The 20,409-nt window shown below is 35.6% G+C and overlaps 1 protein-coding gene across 1 annotated transcript in view; it reads left to right on the top strand.

Moving 5' to 3' along the window:
• Nucleotides 1-5,736: 5,736 nt before the first annotated feature.
• LOC120341157 (FRAS1-related extracellular matrix protein 2-like) overlaps nucleotides 5,737-20,409 on the top strand; it is a 52,730-nt gene continuing 38,057 nt past the window's right edge. The window contains exons 1-13 of the mRNA XM_039409602.2: nucleotides 5,737-6,796; nucleotides 7,980-8,198; nucleotides 8,359-8,558; nucleotides 10,027-10,117; nucleotides 10,241-10,501; nucleotides 10,760-10,933; nucleotides 12,178-12,322; nucleotides 12,598-12,773; nucleotides 13,837-14,047; nucleotides 14,518-14,762; nucleotides 15,816-16,473; nucleotides 17,485-17,651; nucleotides 17,842-18,099. Of these exons, the coding sequence (XP_039265536.2) occupies nucleotides 5,834-6,796; nucleotides 7,980-8,198; nucleotides 8,359-8,558; nucleotides 10,027-10,117; nucleotides 10,241-10,501; nucleotides 10,760-10,933; nucleotides 12,178-12,322; nucleotides 12,598-12,773; nucleotides 13,837-14,047; nucleotides 14,518-14,762; nucleotides 15,816-16,473; nucleotides 17,485-17,651; nucleotides 17,842-18,099 (3,768 nt within the window). The 5' untranslated portion in view covers nucleotides 5,737-5,833. The remainder of the gene's footprint in view (nucleotides 6,797-7,979; nucleotides 8,199-8,358; nucleotides 8,559-10,026; nucleotides 10,118-10,240; nucleotides 10,502-10,759; nucleotides 10,934-12,177; nucleotides 12,323-12,597; nucleotides 12,774-13,836; nucleotides 14,048-14,517; nucleotides 14,763-15,815; nucleotides 16,474-17,484; nucleotides 17,652-17,841; nucleotides 18,100-20,409) is intronic.

The raw sequence follows: 20,409 nt of genomic DNA, 5'->3' as shown, positions 1-20,409 counted from the left end.
TAACAAGTCAGACAATTAAGGCACGTTTTACTCTTTTTAGACATCCAGTTACAAAAACAAGCCAAGGACATAGTGGATAAAGGTGACGGTCTTATTACTTATCGATCTTAAGATCGGTAAGTATGTTGATAGGTATTTGTCTGTTTGTTTGTTTGTTTGTTTGTTTGTCTGTCTGTCTGTTAGATACACGCGATATCTCACGAAAACGAGGTCGAATCTGCTTCAAATTTTTTATGTGCATTCATCATATCTCGGATCAAGATCCTATTGATTTTGGATGAATTATGTCGTATAATTAGCGAGTTTTTAATTAATTAGTGATGGGACACACGGTGTCACTATGGAATAAGAGCGCACGAATCGAAACCGCAGTTTCTGTTTTGGGATCCCCTAACTTTCGATCGATAAGTCTTCGGTCTCCGACCGATATTCTGGTATTTTATAATTGCTAATTAAGAATTCCAAGTCCTATCTTCTTAAGAATTTTTACATAGATACTACAGTTACCACATTCGGGTTTATCTTCACGTTTGAATAGTAATATTGACAGCTATTGTGTTTCTTCATGAAACAATTGTCCCACCCACTGATCTATGTCACAAAAAATTGCGAAACAATTTTTATTAAATAACAGTAAATTTATTTTTGTAACAAAAATGATTTTCGCCCCATTGGGGCGTCACAATCGCTGATATTTATTTTTCTACTCTCAGCAATTTACGTGGCCATGAGCGTTGCTATGAAAGACACTGTTGTGAAGCAATCAGATATGTTGGCATCAGGTATAAAATAATTTATTACGTTTGATTTTAAAGATTTGACTGAAATTTTCTATTGCAAAAAAATTTGTACATTCATTCACTCTTTTCATATTAAAAGATATTACATTGATATTTTTCAGACAATGGAGATTGCAAATGATGGGAGGACGTATTTTATTTTCTATATTTTGTATCAATAAAATTTACAAAAAAAGTCGGCTCTAGTAGGCTATATATGCAACAAATTGCACCTTAAGTAATAAAACATCGAACTGTATTATACCGGTAATAACAATTAAACTCAAATAACATATTACTGTTCGAGGATATTTTGACGGAAGCAACTCTGTGTTATGATCGATTGTAGTGTAGGGAAAATTGTCCCCACTGCTTGTCCTTACCCCCGTATGTTAGCGGAGTAAACCCCAATCTGAACTCTTCAGAGGTCAATAAGCACACAAAATATTGTAATGCCAATGTTCGTATATTGTAAAGTTCCACTATCGTTCCAGATATATTTAAAAATACACTTAAACCTTAATTAATACCAGTTATACGGTTGAATTCCAAATCAGTAATAATGCACAAAACATGAAAAACAACTCTCGAATGGAGGTCGGAAACACGCCATAGATCGTTCGATACAAAGGAAGTTCTGTATGAAGAGTAAAGTCTTTGCTACAATTTATCGAAAAGACTATCGGGTCACTTTGTGTCTAAAAATTGCCAGGTAGAAACAAATGTGAAGTTGAGTATGTATTTAATATTTTAATGACTTTGTTGCTAAATGCGCAAAATACATAAGCCTCTCATACTTTCAATACACATCCGTCAACGTACGTCAGTTAACTCAACAAAGCTTTTATTGTTTGCGCAGAATTGAACAAAATGGCAATTATGAACAGAAATGCAATTAAACATGTGATGCATTCACCCAATACATCATTATTATCATTGTGTATAAGACAATTGTCTAATCGACATACGTGGTTCATATCAGTCGCAAACAATCGAACTGGCAATTTACAGCTGAAATCCACGTTTTGAACTTTATGATAAAACAAATTGAAATGTAAATAATTTGAAACTATTATTTGGTGACTATATCAGGTCTAACCCTACAACACAAAGATTTAGTTGAGCGAATTTTTAAAAAATGGAATATTTTATCCTTTCCTGGTTAATTCGGTTAAAATCGACTAAAATATTCGGCAAAGAATAACTTAATTAAAGGGTTATCAAACAGGGGGAATTAAATTTAGTTAAATTTGAAGGCGTCGTCTATCAACACTTTTGAAAAGCATCGGAATTTAAGCTTCAAGATATAATGTCGTGTAATATATCGGTCTATTTTTTCAAGCTGGTACTGTTTGTCTGTAGTCGATTATGTATAATTGAATACAATTTTTGTTGAGTATCGAAGATATTTAAATGCCCATATGAAACGTTTCTCGTAAGTCTTTATTAAGTTGAAAGCTTCATAAGCAAAATACCAGTAAAATTTATGTTGTTTCGTACCGTGTTATGTGTATTCAAGATATTGCTGGAACCGTGAATGAAACTGATCACATGATTTATTTGTCAATTCGATTATGTATTTCAATTCAATAATTGATTCGTTGTTTATTGCACACGTGCGTGAAATTGACATAAACTATAAAATTGTTTACTACAATTTCTCTATTAATACACAAGCAATAAAATCAAATAAAATGATTCATAACGATACCCGGAAAATTTCATACCGTCTGGGGACAAATTGTTGATGAGACTTATATTGAAGTCCACATCAACATTGTCGCGTTTGTTGAAGATTAGCACCCTAGGTGAAGCTACTGTTTTTGTTTCGCTCAAACTCCAGAGTTTTGTTAACTATCTACCAACAGGTTATAAATAGATATCGGGAAGCACAATTTCTTCGAAAGTATACGGGTTCTGGATCAGAAAGTGATTTTTATGGTATGAAAATAACTTGCATTATATTGAATTATTCAATACAACCTATGACGAGTTAGCAGTGCAGTGTGCAATAACCGTATAAGGCAAGGAAAGAGTATTTTTTTAGTATCAAACTACCCTAGACTAGTCCAAAATCTTTTCAAATCTAACACGTTTTAATGAAGTTGCAGCAAACAATTTTAAAAATAAATTAAGCGATTAAGCGATTAAATAAATTAAGCGATTAAGTCAATTACTTCATCAGAAACGTCATCAAATTAAAACATATTCTTTATAATATCCCTCGTATATAATTTTAGGCATGCTACTGTGAACGAGAAGTTGGCTGCGCCGATGCAACACTAGTCTCAGTTAGTGTAATCCATGAGTGACTATCTTATTTTCATTTATTTTCTTGAACAAACAGATGAATCCGTTCGTCCATCGTTTTGTCACGTTCGAAGTGAAAGTTTATAGGTTTGCATTGTTCAATCCTTCAGCGCTACCTGCTCAATTTGGTTTAATCACGCATGGGTCGTAGACATAAGCCTTTTTTTATGTATGATATAAACCTGTACCAAAGCATTGTGACATAGGTCATTTGCCCTGATGACTTTAATTATTCGGGGTCATTCTCATGATGTATCGAATTCATCATGAGAATTGTGGTGATGTCGATGAAAGCTGTAGGCAGGTAATGCCCGAGGCAATACTATGCAGGCGAATAAAATACAAATCAAAATGACTGAAATATCGCAGACTCTTTTGAATGTTTAAATAAGTTATAATAAATATTATAAAAGAGGCATTTCATATTCATATCCGCACAGTGCTTATACTGTAGCCTATGTATATCCACTATAATATATTTTCACACAGTTTAACAATTTTCCTTTTTACTTCTTTAATATTAGCATACGTATATGCGAAGTCGCGTATTACGCGTAGTGAATTGAGCTACCTTTATGAAGAACTTAAAAATTCCTAACGTTATGATTGTGGCGAACTATAGCAATCGATCTTAGTCTAAGCCGCTTATCCATCGGTAATCGTTTTGAACACTCGGTTGCGCAAAAGAGTTGAAGTCAAAATCACTGACATTTTTTTATTATTTATTATTTCGTGTTTGTGATAGCTTTGCATTTGTGTAAAATGTACCAGCGTGTTGCTTAACAACAGTTAACAATAATAATGAGACTCCATTCTTACGGATACGTCCCTGTTGAAACTTATCCAATATTCATAATATGCGAAGATGAATCGCATATAGACGATATTATTGAAATTTCACATTAAAGCAAAAATGATAAAAAGATTACCATCGATAGATTGTTAATCACAAAGCAGAATTACGATGAATATATGGAAAAAATCGAGAGCCGTAATTATTAGTTGCAACATATATACGGTATATATAGTTTAATAAACTTTTGTATGTTATTTTTTAATATTCGGAAATACGGCGTGCAGTCCCGAGAAGTTATTTCGAATTTATAAATTTAAGAAAATGATTGTCGTATAGAGTTATCACCAAAGATAATTATGATATTCGAAAAAAAATTGTTCTATCAAAACTAAGACACATTTTGTTTTACAGGAAATTTAATAAATCGAGACGGCTATTTTTATCTCGATAGTTAAAAGGAAGACTTTAAACAAAATTCAATGCTACGGATGCTTTTTTTTATATTAACGAGTAATTTTAATTGTACAAGTTCATTTGTATGGTCTAATTTTGATCTATATTAGTTTATAAACAAATTTTAGACGGGTTAAAAAATATTCGTTGACGTTTCCCTCTTACGACCAGTCGGGTTCCGCTGATGGCACTACAGGAACTTTGAGTACGCTCTTTTATTTGTCGCGTACCTCTTGTTGCGAATTTTTCGGTATTGTCATGGCAAAAGTACATCATATTTTGAAAACCACAACAACATTTGATGAGTCACTAACAATGTTAAATCAGTAATAACAGCAAATAAGTGGGGATCACGGATAAAATTCTTTTAAAGTCCTAGTTTTATCTGAGGACCACAATAATTTTAGGCCAAGGTGCATCCGTCTATCACTGCCGGTCAAGCTACTATGCGATACCCGCGAGGTTGTTTGAGCGTGAAGCGTGCGAGACATCGCTGGTATGTGGTGGCGAGGCTGGCGGAAAAAGAGATGTCAACAAAAGCAAGAGAATACGTAAAAAGCTTTATCTTGACTAGTCCATACCCTACGCTCTGTATAATGTTCTTCGTTAGTCCGCGTATCTATTTACCCGGTCGAAAGAAACTAGAAGGCAGCGGACAACCTAAATGTACTCTATTATAAAGCGAGTTTTGAGTACACTCAAGTAGAAGATAGAATTACTAAGACTAATGTTTTTGGTAAGGTGTTAGTACATCTCTGTAATTGAGTAACAATGACAGGTTATCTGTCAAACAATAGAAAAAAAAGAAGCCGGCTTGTCTATAAAGCCTGTTGGCACCGTGTTGGCTTACCAGAAGTTTAAACATGGTGTGTTCGGCGGATCGAAGTCTGCGATACGCATACAGATAGTAAAGGCTGATATTTGCAAATGGTACATATGTGAGCATATAATATCATATGGTGGGTTGTTTGCTGTGTAGAATAAGAGCATTGTTAGCTTCATATGCGACGCACCATAGACGACGATAGTGTTACTTTGAGAGTACAAATAATTATGTCCCTCATACCTCAATATTAGAAATGAAAATATATGAATGTCAAGCCATCGAACTTTTAATAGTCCTATTTAAAATACCAGTACGTTGAAATCGCTTGCCGTTCAATATGTTCACACATCAACGCGAAATAGGTTTCGTCGTTAACACAAACGAAGCAGCGCAAGCAACCCTTCACTTTGAAAATCTCCCATTCAATATGTACTTGTAATTGGTCATGATAAAACTCCCCGGATTTCCATTTGAGAGCTCTCAAATGCCAAGTATGCTGTCAAATTAACGCTCACAATATGAACTTCATACGAGGTTTGTAATATTGTTTATTTTTTTTTATTTGGAGCCCTATAATATTTCAGATTGTGATAGGTTAACGTGGCTAGGCTTGGTATTAAACTGCAGTAGCCGACGTAGTTGATACGGCCGTTTGGTCAGAATAGCACCATGCGGTTTGAAATTGTAACACCGGTCGCAGTGGCATTTCTTGCGGCATTTATTTCTGCCCAACACCCGCCGAGTTTGAATCCTCCACCGGGTATAGTGGAAAGAGTTGAATCCTTAAGGGTTCCTTATGGGAGATCAGTTTTTGTTAACCCACTAACAAATCTCAAAATCAACGTTCATGAGGGCGACTACTGTTTCGTTATTGTGCTGCCGGATCCATCAGACAGAATGCCCGGATTTATTTCACCAGAACATTTCCCTTGTAATTTTGGCCCAGAAGATGTCAAATACTCTCATCTCGGATCGAGAAGTCCAAGCGAACATAAAATACGACTCCAAATCCGGTACGACACGCCTACTGAAACTTATGTGATTCCGATTGCACTTCCGGTTGAAGTATTATTTATTCAGCGCACTGTAGTGACAAAGGCCTTGTTCATCACTGTACCGGAACTTCTGGGTACTTCGGAAGCCATCGATGGTGAAATTTTAGAGTTTACCTACGAGCCAGGACACACTTGCCAGGTGACAACTAATATTTCACCGGCGTCTCTGCCCCATTACGGCGAACTAATTAATGACCCTTCAGAAGGAGCACCAATTTCTTGTTCCGAATTTTTAGCAGCCGGTGCAAAATATCAGCATACAGCCCTGACTGACTCTCCGAATACCGATTTGATACCAATGGTTGTCGAAATTTTAAATGAAGAGGGTGAACTGGTAACACAAGAGTACTTCCAAATCAGAGTTAGAATTACAGATGGAATCGAAAACACACCCCCAGTGACCGATTTTCTATCAACGATGATGATGGAAGTCGATCAGTTTGTGATGACAGCAATTACTCCAGATATGTTACGTGCGCAAGACAAGGAGTCAGATCCGGCAGATCTTGTGTTCAACATTACAGAGCCACTCAAACCACAACAAGGAGGCTTTTACAGTACAGATGACAGGAACCAGGTCGGTAACAATTTTCCCAACTATTATTAGCGTACTAAATATTTTGATGATATAAAGCATACATAACTAACACCCATGTTTCAACATTTTGAAACGTGTTTGATCTTGTATTGTGATTTCGTGTCTATCCTACAAAGATTAAGTCGTGAGTCGTGCCCATCCGACCCATTCCTGGACTTGCTAATTGTACAAAGTAAGCTGGTATATTTCAACACTTTATGGGCGCCCAGACCTGTGTATCAAGTCTGCGGTCTCACTAAAGTGATGTTGTCAGGGGTGTGACCAAAATAGCGATGTATCTATGGTAAATAAATCCAGAAGAAATGCTGTAAATACGCATGTATTAGCATTCGTGAAGCTCATCCATATATTTACGTTACTCGAATGTTGTAGGTCACCTTTTCGTATGTTGTTATCATTTCTAATCTGCATGTCAAAAGATGGTTTTGATTGAGTTCTCTGCTTGGTAAAAATTATATATCATTGACATTTTTCTAGGTCAAAACAAAATAATCACATTTGGACTTTGAGATACCAATACAGCTCCGATTTTAACATGGTTGTCTAGAAATGTACCTCCTTTAAACGCACACTTCTCGTTTGAAGTCCATTTGCCTTTTGTAGTTGTGTGTCTACGTAAGATCGATGAGAAACAATTCGAATAGATACTTGAATAATGTTGAATTAACACTCAATACATTCCGTAAGAATGACTCCAAAAATGATGAGTGACCCCGAGTAAAATATGTGAAAATAATTTCTTTCCCAAGTATGAGCTGAATAAATTCATCTTATCAGCGTAATGTTTTTATAGAACCATGTATGATTCTATATGAATCTAAGCATTTGTGATCAAAGAGAAAATTTCATTTCACCACTTCCACTATCGATGCTCGTTTGTCAAAAACTGCTGGGACTCTTAGTAATGTACTTGTAAAATATAAAGCATTTCGTTGTGATTTTGAAAAGTTTGAGGGATTGTGTTATCAGCTTTTTGCTGACGTAGATATACCTCAATTTTTTTTCACTTCGTTCACCTCACTTTAGAATTTATATATATTTATGGAAATATATATATCATCAAATCTTATTCACGTCTGTTCATGATTTTTTGCTTTCGATTAAATTTAAACTGGGGAAATTCTTTACGGTTATCTTGAAATGATATTGATAAACTTTTCAGGAAATTCGATCTTTTTACCAATCCGACGTCAACAATTTGAGAATCGCTTATAGACCACCTGCAGTGGACTCAGAAGAACTTCGATTTTTCAAAGTAAAAATGCAAATCATTGACACTGAGGGAATGATGTCGGATCCATTTGATTTTGTCGTTGTTGTTAAACCCATGAACACGATGGCTCCCGTCGTTACAAGAAACACGGGACAACTTTTATACCAGGTAAGTTAATAATGTTATGTTTTTCTGAAATCGCCTTTATACCCACAAGCGTTTTTTTGTTTTGTTGCAATCATGATGTACTGTCGTAAAAGTGAGTGAATTAAAATGTAAGCTTGAAAATTGAACGTGTTCGCTAGGCAAATGCATGTTTATCATTCAGGGACAATCGAGGGCTTTGTCTTCTCGCCACAATCTGGAAATTTCCGACGAAGACAATTTGAGTGACGTCACAGTGTCTGTTGTCAGTGGTGCAACTCACGGCTCTCTGGTCAAAGACGGTGCGACAGTTAAAACATTTACACCTGCCGACTTGGACGCAGGTGTCGTAGAATATCACCATGACGGGACGAACACGTACAGGTCAGTCCCCGGATAATCAATTTCATCTTTTCACATAATTATTTATATATTTATGCAAGTTACTCAATCAGGGTCAAAGTCCTTGGCTAAGTAGAAATGTCGCTGACGAGCAAGTGATCAATGACGCGCAATAAGCGTGAGTCGTACGTATGGAGTCCTTATTAATTCTGTCGTTCTCTAGAAATAGTTCTGTTCAAACTTTTAACTAATCGATAAAATTTAGTATTCGATTCAACTGATTTAGTTTTTTTTTTTTTATTTGAAAACTCTTCCCAAATGTATTGTTTTTGATAAATTTTAATCGGAAAACTTTTCGCTTGCGTAACCTATTTACAATGTCAAGTCGGGGTTGAAAATGTTATTAGTTTGCTTTAGTAATACGTTAGGTATTCGCAATCAGAAAATATGTGGCGTGTTAGTTCGACGTCAATACTTGCTGTCAATACAGCACTGTCGTCTGCAAACAGTTCAAGCATACATATCGTGTTATTTTGCAGAATCTGTATTTGAATGTTTGTCTTAGACTTGACTTGAGTGCCGTTAGCATTTACTTGCTTAATCTGGTATGCATAACTGATATCAAGACGAGACAAACTCCGTTTGCAATTATATAGAATATAGATAGTTTTTGACTAGTACTCTTACACTCAGAAAGGAATTTATCAAAATATGTCACCTTCGAAAAATGCTTACATGGGTGAATTCATGTACTATCTCTATCATCCCCAAACGCGAACTTGTACTCTCTTGATTTTTTATGAAAGGTGGCCGTGTTTGAAATTCGCCCGTTGTGCGATTTTTCATGTATGGCCGTTCATAAAACAGTGAACAGAAAAATTTAGATTACATCATCATATGTTGCGTGTTTTACGTCAAGATAAATTAGGTCTTAAAAAGGTCGTATTGTCTTCTTCTGTTGCGCAATTTGTTGAAGTCGTTGTAAAATGCTTTATTCCCATAGTAATGTTACTAGTTAACCTGGGAAACGCCACTTCTGTGACTCCTCCCTTTATCGATTGGGCCACACACCGTTTCAAATTTTATCCCGTTTTTCCTATTCAATGTTCAAATCTGATTGGCAGTCACCCAATGTTTTAGAATACTGTAGTGACATCTATATTCTATAGTTTAGTATTCTAGAATTGTACTTTACTTTAAATACCGATGTCGAATAATACGAGTGAAACTATTTTACACCATATAGTCAGAAATATGTCAAATTTTGCTTCCTGGATTTTGCATCAATTATAATTTCACTGTCGAATGCCAAATTCTGAAGAATAAACAGTAATTTCAATTAGAGAAACTCTCTATTTCAGTTTTCTAATTCGTTTTACCTAAATTTATTTGGCATAAATTTCTTTGCCAAATGTTGGTCGGTTTCTTTTCATTGAGAAATTTATTATTCCAACCTATACACTTCGTCAACGATCCAGTTTTTCAACGTTTTTCTGGATATCTTTTTTAGCGACAATATCGTCTTCCAAATGAGCGACGGAAAAAACAAGGTGGAGTTTTTGTTTGCCATCACCATAGCAACCGTCGACAATACACCGCCGGTAAGCTATCGTAATTCAATCTGTAGTTAAACTACTTGAGCAATACGTATACTGTTCCTGGAAACCTAAACCATGAACTTGAATATTTTGACACTATAAAATTATAACTCAATATTAATCTAGATTCTCGATGCAAATACTGGATTAACCATCAACAAAGGAGCTACTGAAGTTATTACTACGTGGATTTTAAGCGCAGCAGACGTTGATTCCGAAGATCTGGACATTAAATTCGTAATGGCGGAGCCATATTCGACCGAAGGGCAATTCTTACTTATCAGCGAAGAACCAGAAGACGATTTGGATGCTTGGACGGAACGACCGGATGGCAGATGGGAAAAGGAGGTTTTACAATTCACGGAAGCAAATTTATTGTCAATGGAGGTATGTCAAGTTTTAATTTGAATCAATTGCTACTGTTCTATGAACCCATATGATGGCTTTTAAACAAAATCAATTCCAGAAATGTATCAATTGAGGTATTGTGTTGTCTTGTCGGAGTCACATTTTACGATAACTTTTACAATGCTATCAATTTTCCGGTCTAATGCGGTTTTCTATACGAAATTTGAACAAAATATTCAATACGATATCATGGACATCACCTGCCTCCTTAGATTCATATTTTTCAATTTGTAACAGGTTTATTATCGACACATCGGGCCTCACTCAACCGAGGTTGTAATGGACAGAATAAGATTTCACGTCGAAGACGACAATGTACCACCCAACAAATCTCCTATTGAAACCTTTGTAGTCAAGATCGTACCGGTAGACGATATACCTCCCAACGTACACGGATCAGCCACTTTGCGGGTAAGTACTTTGATAACGTTAACATGACTTCTAACGGATGAATTTGGATATTTGTAGCGTGAGATCAAATATGGACGGAATATAAAGAACGATGTTTCGTCTAGAGCAGTGGTTCTCAACCTTTTATGGCTCGTGGCCCCCTTTCAGCGCCTTTTTGCACTCGTGGCCCCCCTGTTCGCCATTCCAAAAAGCTAAACGCGTTGGATTGTATTATGTTTTTATGACCTTTTATGGAATGCAAAAGAAAACCACAGACAAAAAAAGGAAAAGCTTTTTAATACACAATCGATGGGAATCTTGCGCTTGGGACTGTCTGACAAGGTTCCTTATAATAGACAACGTCTTTGATATAGCCAGACGTATGTCACTGTCAACATCAAGACGATTTCTAGATTTTATTTTGATGGTAACAAGATCAGAAGAACCAGATTCGCACATATCAGTTGCGGCAAATTGAACAAGCTCTCTTGCTTAGTAGTGGGTAGGAATCTGATATGTCACTTGATGGCTGCATTCAAGAGCGGGCTTTCCCTCCGGCGGAACCCCGAACTTGGCCAATCGTGCTTTCTTGTCAATCTAGCTCGCTTGGCAGCCAAGAAATTGATGTCAAGATTTTTTACCTGGGGTGATTTTGTCACTGTGGTTTTGGAGTTTAGATGGACGTATTGATTCATTGCTCATTACGTACAAGCCATGCAAGCATAAAGCACATTCTCTGTCGTCTCTATTTACTTCGGCAAAGAAAAAGCCAACGTAACTGTCGTTACATTTTCGTATTTCTGTATTTTGGGCATTAGGAATTTATAAATGTTTTTACATTTTTCTTTTAAAAAATTACAAATACGATAGCGAAGGTTATCCCGCAGTTTAGTGAAACTGCCCGTCTACAGGTTAGACGGCCCACGGGCGAACTATTCTGATTGTAAGATTCCAAATTCCATTATGATGAAACAATTTGAGCTGAAGAAAGTGAATACACCCGGGATCGCAAATAACGGCAATGAAACTGCGGTGAATCCTGAAAGGAGAATTTTTTTTCAAATGAAAGTATGCAAACGAACTCGCTTTAAATTCTTAGCCTTGTGTCGTGGCCCCCCTCACGCTGCTTCGTGGCCCCCTTGGGGGGGGGGGGGCGGCCCCCGGCTGAGAACCACTGGTCTAGAGCATGCATGAATTCTCGAAACTTATATTAGATTTTCCTATATTTTTGATCAAAATAACGTAATTTTAACTTAAACTCCCAGGTTGATGTAAATGAATACGAACTCACCACATTGGAGAAAAAATTCTTGCGATACACGGACCAAGACACTGATGATCGTGAGTTGGTGTACACATTGACGTCACCGATAACTGAACTCAGTCCAGTCAGTCCTCTGGAAGATTTTGGTAAGTGTTCATTCATCATCATTATCATATCAGGAAAATTGAGTTCGATGAACTGCGCTATTGTGAAACACATTTGTGTTGGCGAAGGTATAACATTATTCCAATTTAGCAGGAAATCGCTTTTTTGGTGTTATGCTTTGCTAATAATGGCCGATAAAGCTGCAAAATCACTTTTAAACTTGTGTATATAGATATGAAAAATTCTGTTCTATCGCAGGTTGTCGAAATGTCTAGCAAATCAAAAAAAAAAATTGTCCAATTGTTTTTGTGTTTAGGTAAACTTGTACTTCAAGATCACCCTGAACAAGAGGTTGACACTTTCACTCAAGCTCAAATCAACCATCACAAAATAGCTTACCAACCACCAGACGTTGAACTTGGACTTATTTCTCGTATTCTTCAGTTTACATTCTCCGTGACAGACAACGCCGGAAACGAACTTCCTAATCAGGTAAAAAAAAGTTGATTTATGGTGAGGTGATGATATGTTTGTAGTTAATTGAACCTCAATTTTGTATGACGCTTGCTTGCACAATTATGAATAATAATTATTGCACCTATTTGTTATTAGTTCACACACTGATGGGCATTTTCCTCGCCCTTTCAAGCTATCGTGTTTTATTAGCTACGGTCGAATGTTGTCAAATGTACAATCGGAAAGTATCAGGCTTGAACCTAGTCGCCCGAGTACTTGCGCAATTTTGCTGTTGTATAATAATTATTACCGTTTTGTCTCTTGCACGGAACGGACTAAAACTAAGATCAAACATCAGACGAACATTTATTACTTAGCTTTCTCTCAACTGTCCTTGGAAACCAACGTAAAAGCAATCGACAATAACTGAAGATTTTATATTTTCACATTCCGTCCATATTATTTTATTATTATTTAAAGTTCAAAACCACTTGAGACAGTTTTATTTGTCGATTAAAACCACAACGGAAATAAAGATAGGTTTGTTAGATCAACGTTCCAGGTTCCGTGGGAAGATAGCTTGATGCTTGATTTGTGTATTAGATTTAAGGAGAAAATGGAATTCTTTTCGTCGAAGATTGTTCCATGTCAAGATGGTTTTTGAGTGGCAACATGGTCAGCGTTAGCTATATTCTAGCCAGGCCACGGACATCCATTGGATTTTGAACGAGGTTGCAAAACATTAAAAAAAAAACGACAGTTAACGTTTACATACTTCTCAAATTTGTAGGCCGGTAGGATTCATTACTAATTGTAATGTTATAGTCTCGTTTATTATAGGATAAAGATAGGTAGTGGTGTATTTAACTGTTCTGTGGTAACGTACATCAGAAATTGGTCGAATAGATAGACTCAAATAAACGGTATAATGAATGAATTTTGTGTATCGGGTAATATTTATGTGAAAGATGATACATAAACACAAGCGGGGAGACAACACTAAGCTCTCTTAGGACGCGAACTATCAGACTATTTTTTATTTGACTTTACAGAATTTCAAAATCCATTTAAAACCGCAATTTGTTTTCTATCGCAACAGGTTTTCACAATATTTCTTCGTCCTGTTGACAACAAACCACCGCAAATCGTAAATACTGGTTTCACTGTGCGTGAGCGAAGCACAGCAAGTATCACATCCGATATATTGGATGCAACAGACGCCGACAGCAACAATGACGTTCTTACGTTCACTGTCTTGAAACGGCCCACCCGTGGTATCATTTATTATGACGATGTTGCTCTGACAGTGGGTAAGTATAACTTGTTTATGACCTTCTTGCAAATTGATATGACCCTTAAAGTAAATTAATACAACTCTGTAACCTTTACCTTCGGGTATTTTATTGCCTTTCTTTTTTATGTCCCGCATTGCCTTATGCGATTTATTATCTCCGTGGTATAAGTGATTATGCCGTACTTCACATAAGGTCTGTAATTTATCCTTGAATAATTCAAGGGAACCTCGTAACATATGGCTACGATCGTCCATGTAATTTATCTCAGGTGTTGGATTATGCGGCACTAATCGTTCAATATTTTGAATTTTAACAAAAATTTTATAAAAAATGTCATGTATTTTGTTCATATATTTTTGCAAAATCCGAAATGTCGATTAATTTTTCCAACTTCGAATCGCAAAATTTTAAGATTTTTTCCAATTTTTACAAAAAAACGTTATTCATAGCGTTTTTCTTATTTGAACCACTGTAATAATATTTAGGAGGAGCATTCACTCGTGACGACATTGCAAATATGCATATGATGTATCAACATAATGGTGACGAGTCCACATCGGACGTATTTGATTTGGAAGTATCTGACGGCATGCACACTATACCAATTAAGGTTAAAGTGGACGTGGAACCTATTGACGACGAAATCCCTACATTGGCTCTGCCTTTGAAGGGGGAATTGAATTTCAAAATTAACGTAAAAGAACGAGGAATGGTTGTGATCACCCCTGAGGTACATTTTACATCTTTCAAGTTCGAAGCTAAGGTTCTTAATATAATAACACATTACATTACATAAATTACACCTTAATTTGAAATTTCTGCATTTTCAATCGATTTACCAGATAATTTTCAAATTACTCCTGCCTATCTACTGAATTACGTGACCGATAACTGCGGATTATTACGCGTTGTTACAGTCACATTACGTAATCTAGTAGCGAGAAAAGTGTAAAAACCGATATATATAGTGATCAATCAATTTAATTTGCGGTTTTGAGTTTTAAACTGATATTTTGGGTCGGAAGAATTTTTTCAGGATTTAAATTCCACATGCAAGGGCTGATTCGACAACTATTGCTAAAATTTTCTTCTGCTTGTCCGAAATAAATTAGTTATATTCACAATCTTGTCAATTTTGATTGATTTTGTTATTTTTTCCGTCCAATTATCATTGTGTTGTATAACCATATTTTTCTGTGAAATTATTTAAAATAACTGTAAATTTAACTAATATTGCTCAGTAACAAAATTACTAAGTAACTCAATTTATTTTCTTCGTTGGCAAAGCGAATTTGCCCCAAGCATTACAAAGTGAATAACAGATGTTTTGACAGAACATGTCATGAAATTGATGGACACAAATTCTAACATTTTAACTGATATTTATGGTTTTATTTTTAGTATGCTGGTATTTTTAAAACAATGACCATTTTTAGAAAATTTAAAATGTCATTGTAGTCTAGTTTGAATAAAACTAAAATAATGAAAAAACAAACATGTGTATATTATAAACATTTCCATAAAATCAAGTTGAACAAAATTTGAAATAAATTATACTTTTACTGCTAGATTTTTACTTGATTTTACTTTAACTTTTGCAAGCATGGTTTATGCAACATACAGAGTCAGAATTTGTATATATAACGTCTTTTGCAATAAAACAAATAAATTCAAGTTATTCTGAAATAACATTAATGGCAAGGTAAAATTAATAAATACTAAAATATGACTCTCCTGAAACAAAACAACTTGATCGATGAATTTAAATATATTTTTCACACAGGTGTTATCAGCAACTGATTCCGATACTAACGACCTTGCTTTAACATTCCTTATTACGTCATTACCATCAAAAGGTCAGATCACCGTTTCGGGAGAACCCGTCAATTCATTTACTCAGGAAAACATTAGAAACGGTCAAGTTAAATACCTGCACACAGCTGGAGAAATCGGTCCCGATGAAGATTCAGATACCTTCAGTCTAACCTTATCCGATTTATCAGATGATTGGTCTATTGGAGGAAATAAAGTCGACACGGTTCTGATGGCTGTGAAAATTTTACCTGTAGATAGTGAGGCGCCTGTAGTAACCATTGGAGAGGACTATAACGTCAACGAAGGTGACAGAGCGACTATCGAGTTACGTCATTTATCCGCCACAGACGAAGATACCGAACGTAACGAGATTATATGCGTGGTCATCACGCAGCCTATGGAGGGTTTCTTAGAAAACATATCACCAGCTCCAGGATCAGAAAAGTCACGCAAAGGAATTCCCATCAGTTCATTCACAATGGGGGACATCATAGCTGGCAACATCAATTATATGCAAAGTGCTAACGCGTTGAAAGAACCGATCGTGGATAGATTTTCGTTCGTATGTCAAGATGGAACACCTAACGTATCACCATCAGAGTTTTTCAACATCGCCATTGACCCAGGTACTATTATTTTACATTATGAAGTGAAGGCTCTCAACTGTTTTCATTTGCGTGTAGCATTTGTCTTACCGGTACAGAAATGTCTCATTACTTTGCACATTTCATGTGAATTTCGTAAGGTGATCCGGTGTAGTCATATATTGTACTTCATTCATGGAACAAAACCTATTTTCTAGCAACGTTGGAGCCTACATTTTCACATTATATGATCGCTGCAAATACAGTATAATCATATTTTCTAATTCGATAAGTGAGATCCGTTAGGCACATTTACATATCTATCAGGTATTGAAACTCGCAATTTTTGGTGTGTGGTCTGAGCTTTCAAATTTGAATTAAATCCTTTGAATTGTCGTCCTTTGAATGTCCCATAAACTTGGCATTGTGAGATTGTGAAAAATGTACTCTGTATAAACCTACAATTACGAATAGCATAATATGGCAATAATGTATATTGACCCCAAAAAGTCGCTGGGAAGATTTTAATTGGATTAGTAATTCTCTTTGTGGGTTAGAAAATTTGTACCCAATGCCATCTCAAGGACGCCATGCTTATGCTTAGGTTTGTTCGAAAAGACAAACGCAATTTACACTAAATATGATCGTGCAGCATTCGGACAATACGATAGAACTTATAATATATGGTTTCAGTTACAATGCGGTCGCCAAGGATTAAAATACTTCTACGAGTGACAATTTGCTTTTGTGCGCGAATAGTCTTAAGATCACGGGCATTTGAGCATTCTGTATTCTATCACGCCATGTAGCGTGAGAATGCTATTCCCATACATTGTTATGCGTGTTATATCGTCAATAACTAAATCCCAATATGAGCATATACTGTAAGGTGATTATTGTGAATACACAAGAGGGGTATTATTTTTTATGAGCAATAGTTTATTGTCAGCTAGAGTGAGAAGCATATGCCTCAAGGACGCGTAGTGGGGCCTCTCTTCTTCTTTTTCTATATATGATTCTGGTTTCGATAATTTATGAAATGATTATTTTTAGTAAACGATGAAGAACCTCTTCTTTACTACACTGAATTTGTATTGGACGAAGGTGGACAACTCATCGTGGATTTACCTCGATTAAGTGCGGAAGACTATGATATTCCGGAAGACGAATTAACTTTTACTGTTATCGAACCACCCAAAAATGGACAATTTTTGAGAAAGGTAAAAACACATTTAGTAATAATACTCCAGCGCATTCATATTTGAAAGATTAAACTCTATCAGCAGTGGAGTTACATAACTGTACTATATTTATTTTGGAAAATGATTAAGCAGAACCCCACCCACATAAACACATTTTCCTTCTATTGCATACCACCGATAAAATCTATTGTATTTTTCGCCAATACAGAGAGACGACGACCTCGTACCAGAGTCAGAATTTACTCTGAATGACGTAGCCAGTTCAAATATTGTGTATCAACATGACGGAACAGAAACGACTGACGATAAATTCGAGATTGCACTGAATGACGGCGAACACGAAGTAAAACAGATCATTCCTATCACTATCAGACCGGTCGACGACGAAACGCCAAGAATGACAATAAACAACGGAATTGATGTCGATATTTATGAATCCAAAATTATCAGCAACAACGTTTTGAAGGTATTGTCTAAGATCTTGTCCTAGTCTAAGATTGATTTAATGAATTTCAATCATTGTCAAGTCAAACAATACGATATTTTACCTCCACTCGGCCATATTAAACTTTGCATGACCCTCTTCGTCTTCACTATGGTTTGACGTACCGTATGTATTCTAAAATGTAGTATACATGAGTATGCATCCAAAAGCGAATCAATGTAATGCATGTAATGATGTGTTAAGAATACCTCAGCATTGAAAGCATATGTTTCATACTGTAACCGCGATATCCCGTATGTATTCTTAGTGATATTATCAGTCACCCAAAAGCATTTAAAACGGAATATATCCTCTTATAAACCAAGCTCATATCAACAAAAATTCCTAGCTTTCAGTCAATACCGTATGTACTCACGTGAGATTTATAAAAAGATTAGGATTTTGTGTATCAACGCTCTCTTACGAAACTGAAAGTCGAGCCTTTTTCACCGTACTTGAGGCTTTTCGTTTACCATCTTGAGCTTCAAATTAGCGAATAAAAATGTTATCCAGCACGCAACTGGAATAAATAAATATATTAAATCTGTTTTGTCTATAGAAAATTTCATTACCAAGTCAAAAATCTATCTTAAACATTGATTTATTATATTATCCGTTATCCTGCTGGCGTATATCTCAAAAGTTTTGCTCCATTTGGCTTAGTTTAGAAAACAGATGGCGTTCGTTGTTGCGGTTTCGGACTATTTGAACCGTAAAGCCCTTTCATCTTTATTCTAAGCGGAGTAAAATGTTAGAGATAGTTCAAATTGTGTTCCCATAGTATAGTATGCTATACTTTCGTTATGGTAATACGGTAGCGTGGAATAATTGTAGTATCAAATTTTTTGCCTCACTTTAGAATTTACCATCCTTCCATGCATGTGTAGTACATAAAAACACCATATAATTCAACTTTCTTCTTCGTGGTTCAAGTAATTTAAGTTTTTTCTTTCACTGTGATATCTCAACTTCGGAAATCATGCGTGCAAAAATATACTTGTCCGAAATGTAATTTTATCCCCGCTGCAGGGGTGAAAGCGTGATATGGTTGTCTGAAAGTGTCAATTCCAAACGAAATGTGGCATTTCACGAAATGTTGAACTCAACTGATTTGACTCTTCAGAATTAGACTTACCATTGTATGTAGTTGTTGATAGTATACTTTGGTATGATGAAAGAATGGTGTGATTTCCATAAAATTAAAAAAATAATAATAATTGAATGTGAAATAGTTTATAGTTTTTTTCGACAATATGGTACATATTCTCGAAATGTTCTACCGTACCATCCTGTTACCCACACTATTCAGTTTATACTAGAGAAGTATAGCAATAGCTTGACTAAACCTAACGTAAAATAAGGAGAAGGAAAAAATATTCAAATAATGGTATGAGGCAATTACCTTGGTAATAAAAATTTAACCACTCAAATCCACAATTATTATTTCAGAATTCATTCAGATGTCTTCACATTATTAATTCTAAATATATCTATATATCTATTATAAATATATACTTCATTTCGTATCTCAGATTATGCATAAATGAATTGAGAATTAAAACCGGGATTATAGCAAAATTAGTAGAAACTCATTTCGAAAATAATTATGTATTTATATAATATCATAAATTGAATATCACGTGATACTTTATAGATGATAAATAATTCAAAAGAATAAACAAGGGAGAACGGTGATGAAGCCAGGGATACTTGAACAGTTTTGCATGCAATATAAATTGTTTTGAAATGCCGAAAGACTGTTTTATGTCTGACTAATCCGTGTCATCATTGATAACATACCCAAGATAAAAGTCGCTATTTTCAATCCGTCAGCCGGCTTGTGCCACTTATGTTGACGAGCGGCCTAGTTAGTAGGTATATGGGAAAATTAAAACGTGCGTCGCAACTTGGGCCATACATGGAGTACTTGCCTACATAGGCTATTATATACATTCGCCTAAAGTCAAAAGGGTTAACATGATAGATTATTGACGTATATTCTAGAAGGGTCGGTTGCTTAGTTGGAAAGAAGTCTCGCAAAGTCTCTTATCGGGCCGCTTGATGGGTATTACTAACCACCACTCAAGGTAATACAGTACTTTTATGTTTAGGATACTTTTACATCAGAAACTTTGAGTATTTTATACCCGACTCATGATTTTCGATAGTTAAGCCAAGTGCTCATGTTTTTATAATGAATCAAAATTGCTTTTTTTCAAAATGTTGCTGAAAATACACAAACCCGTCAAAAATTTTATGTCGAATTGAAACTGCTTGCTTTTTTATCATATT

The sequence above is a fragment of the Styela clava genome, chromosome 14, assembly GCF_964204865.1.
Source record: "Styela clava chromosome 14, kaStyClav1.hap1.2, whole genome shotgun sequence".
NCBI classification, from domain to species: domain Eukaryota; kingdom Metazoa; phylum Chordata; class Ascidiacea; order Stolidobranchia; family Styelidae; genus Styela; species Styela clava.
This window is presented reverse-complemented; position numbering and strand designations above follow the sequence as displayed.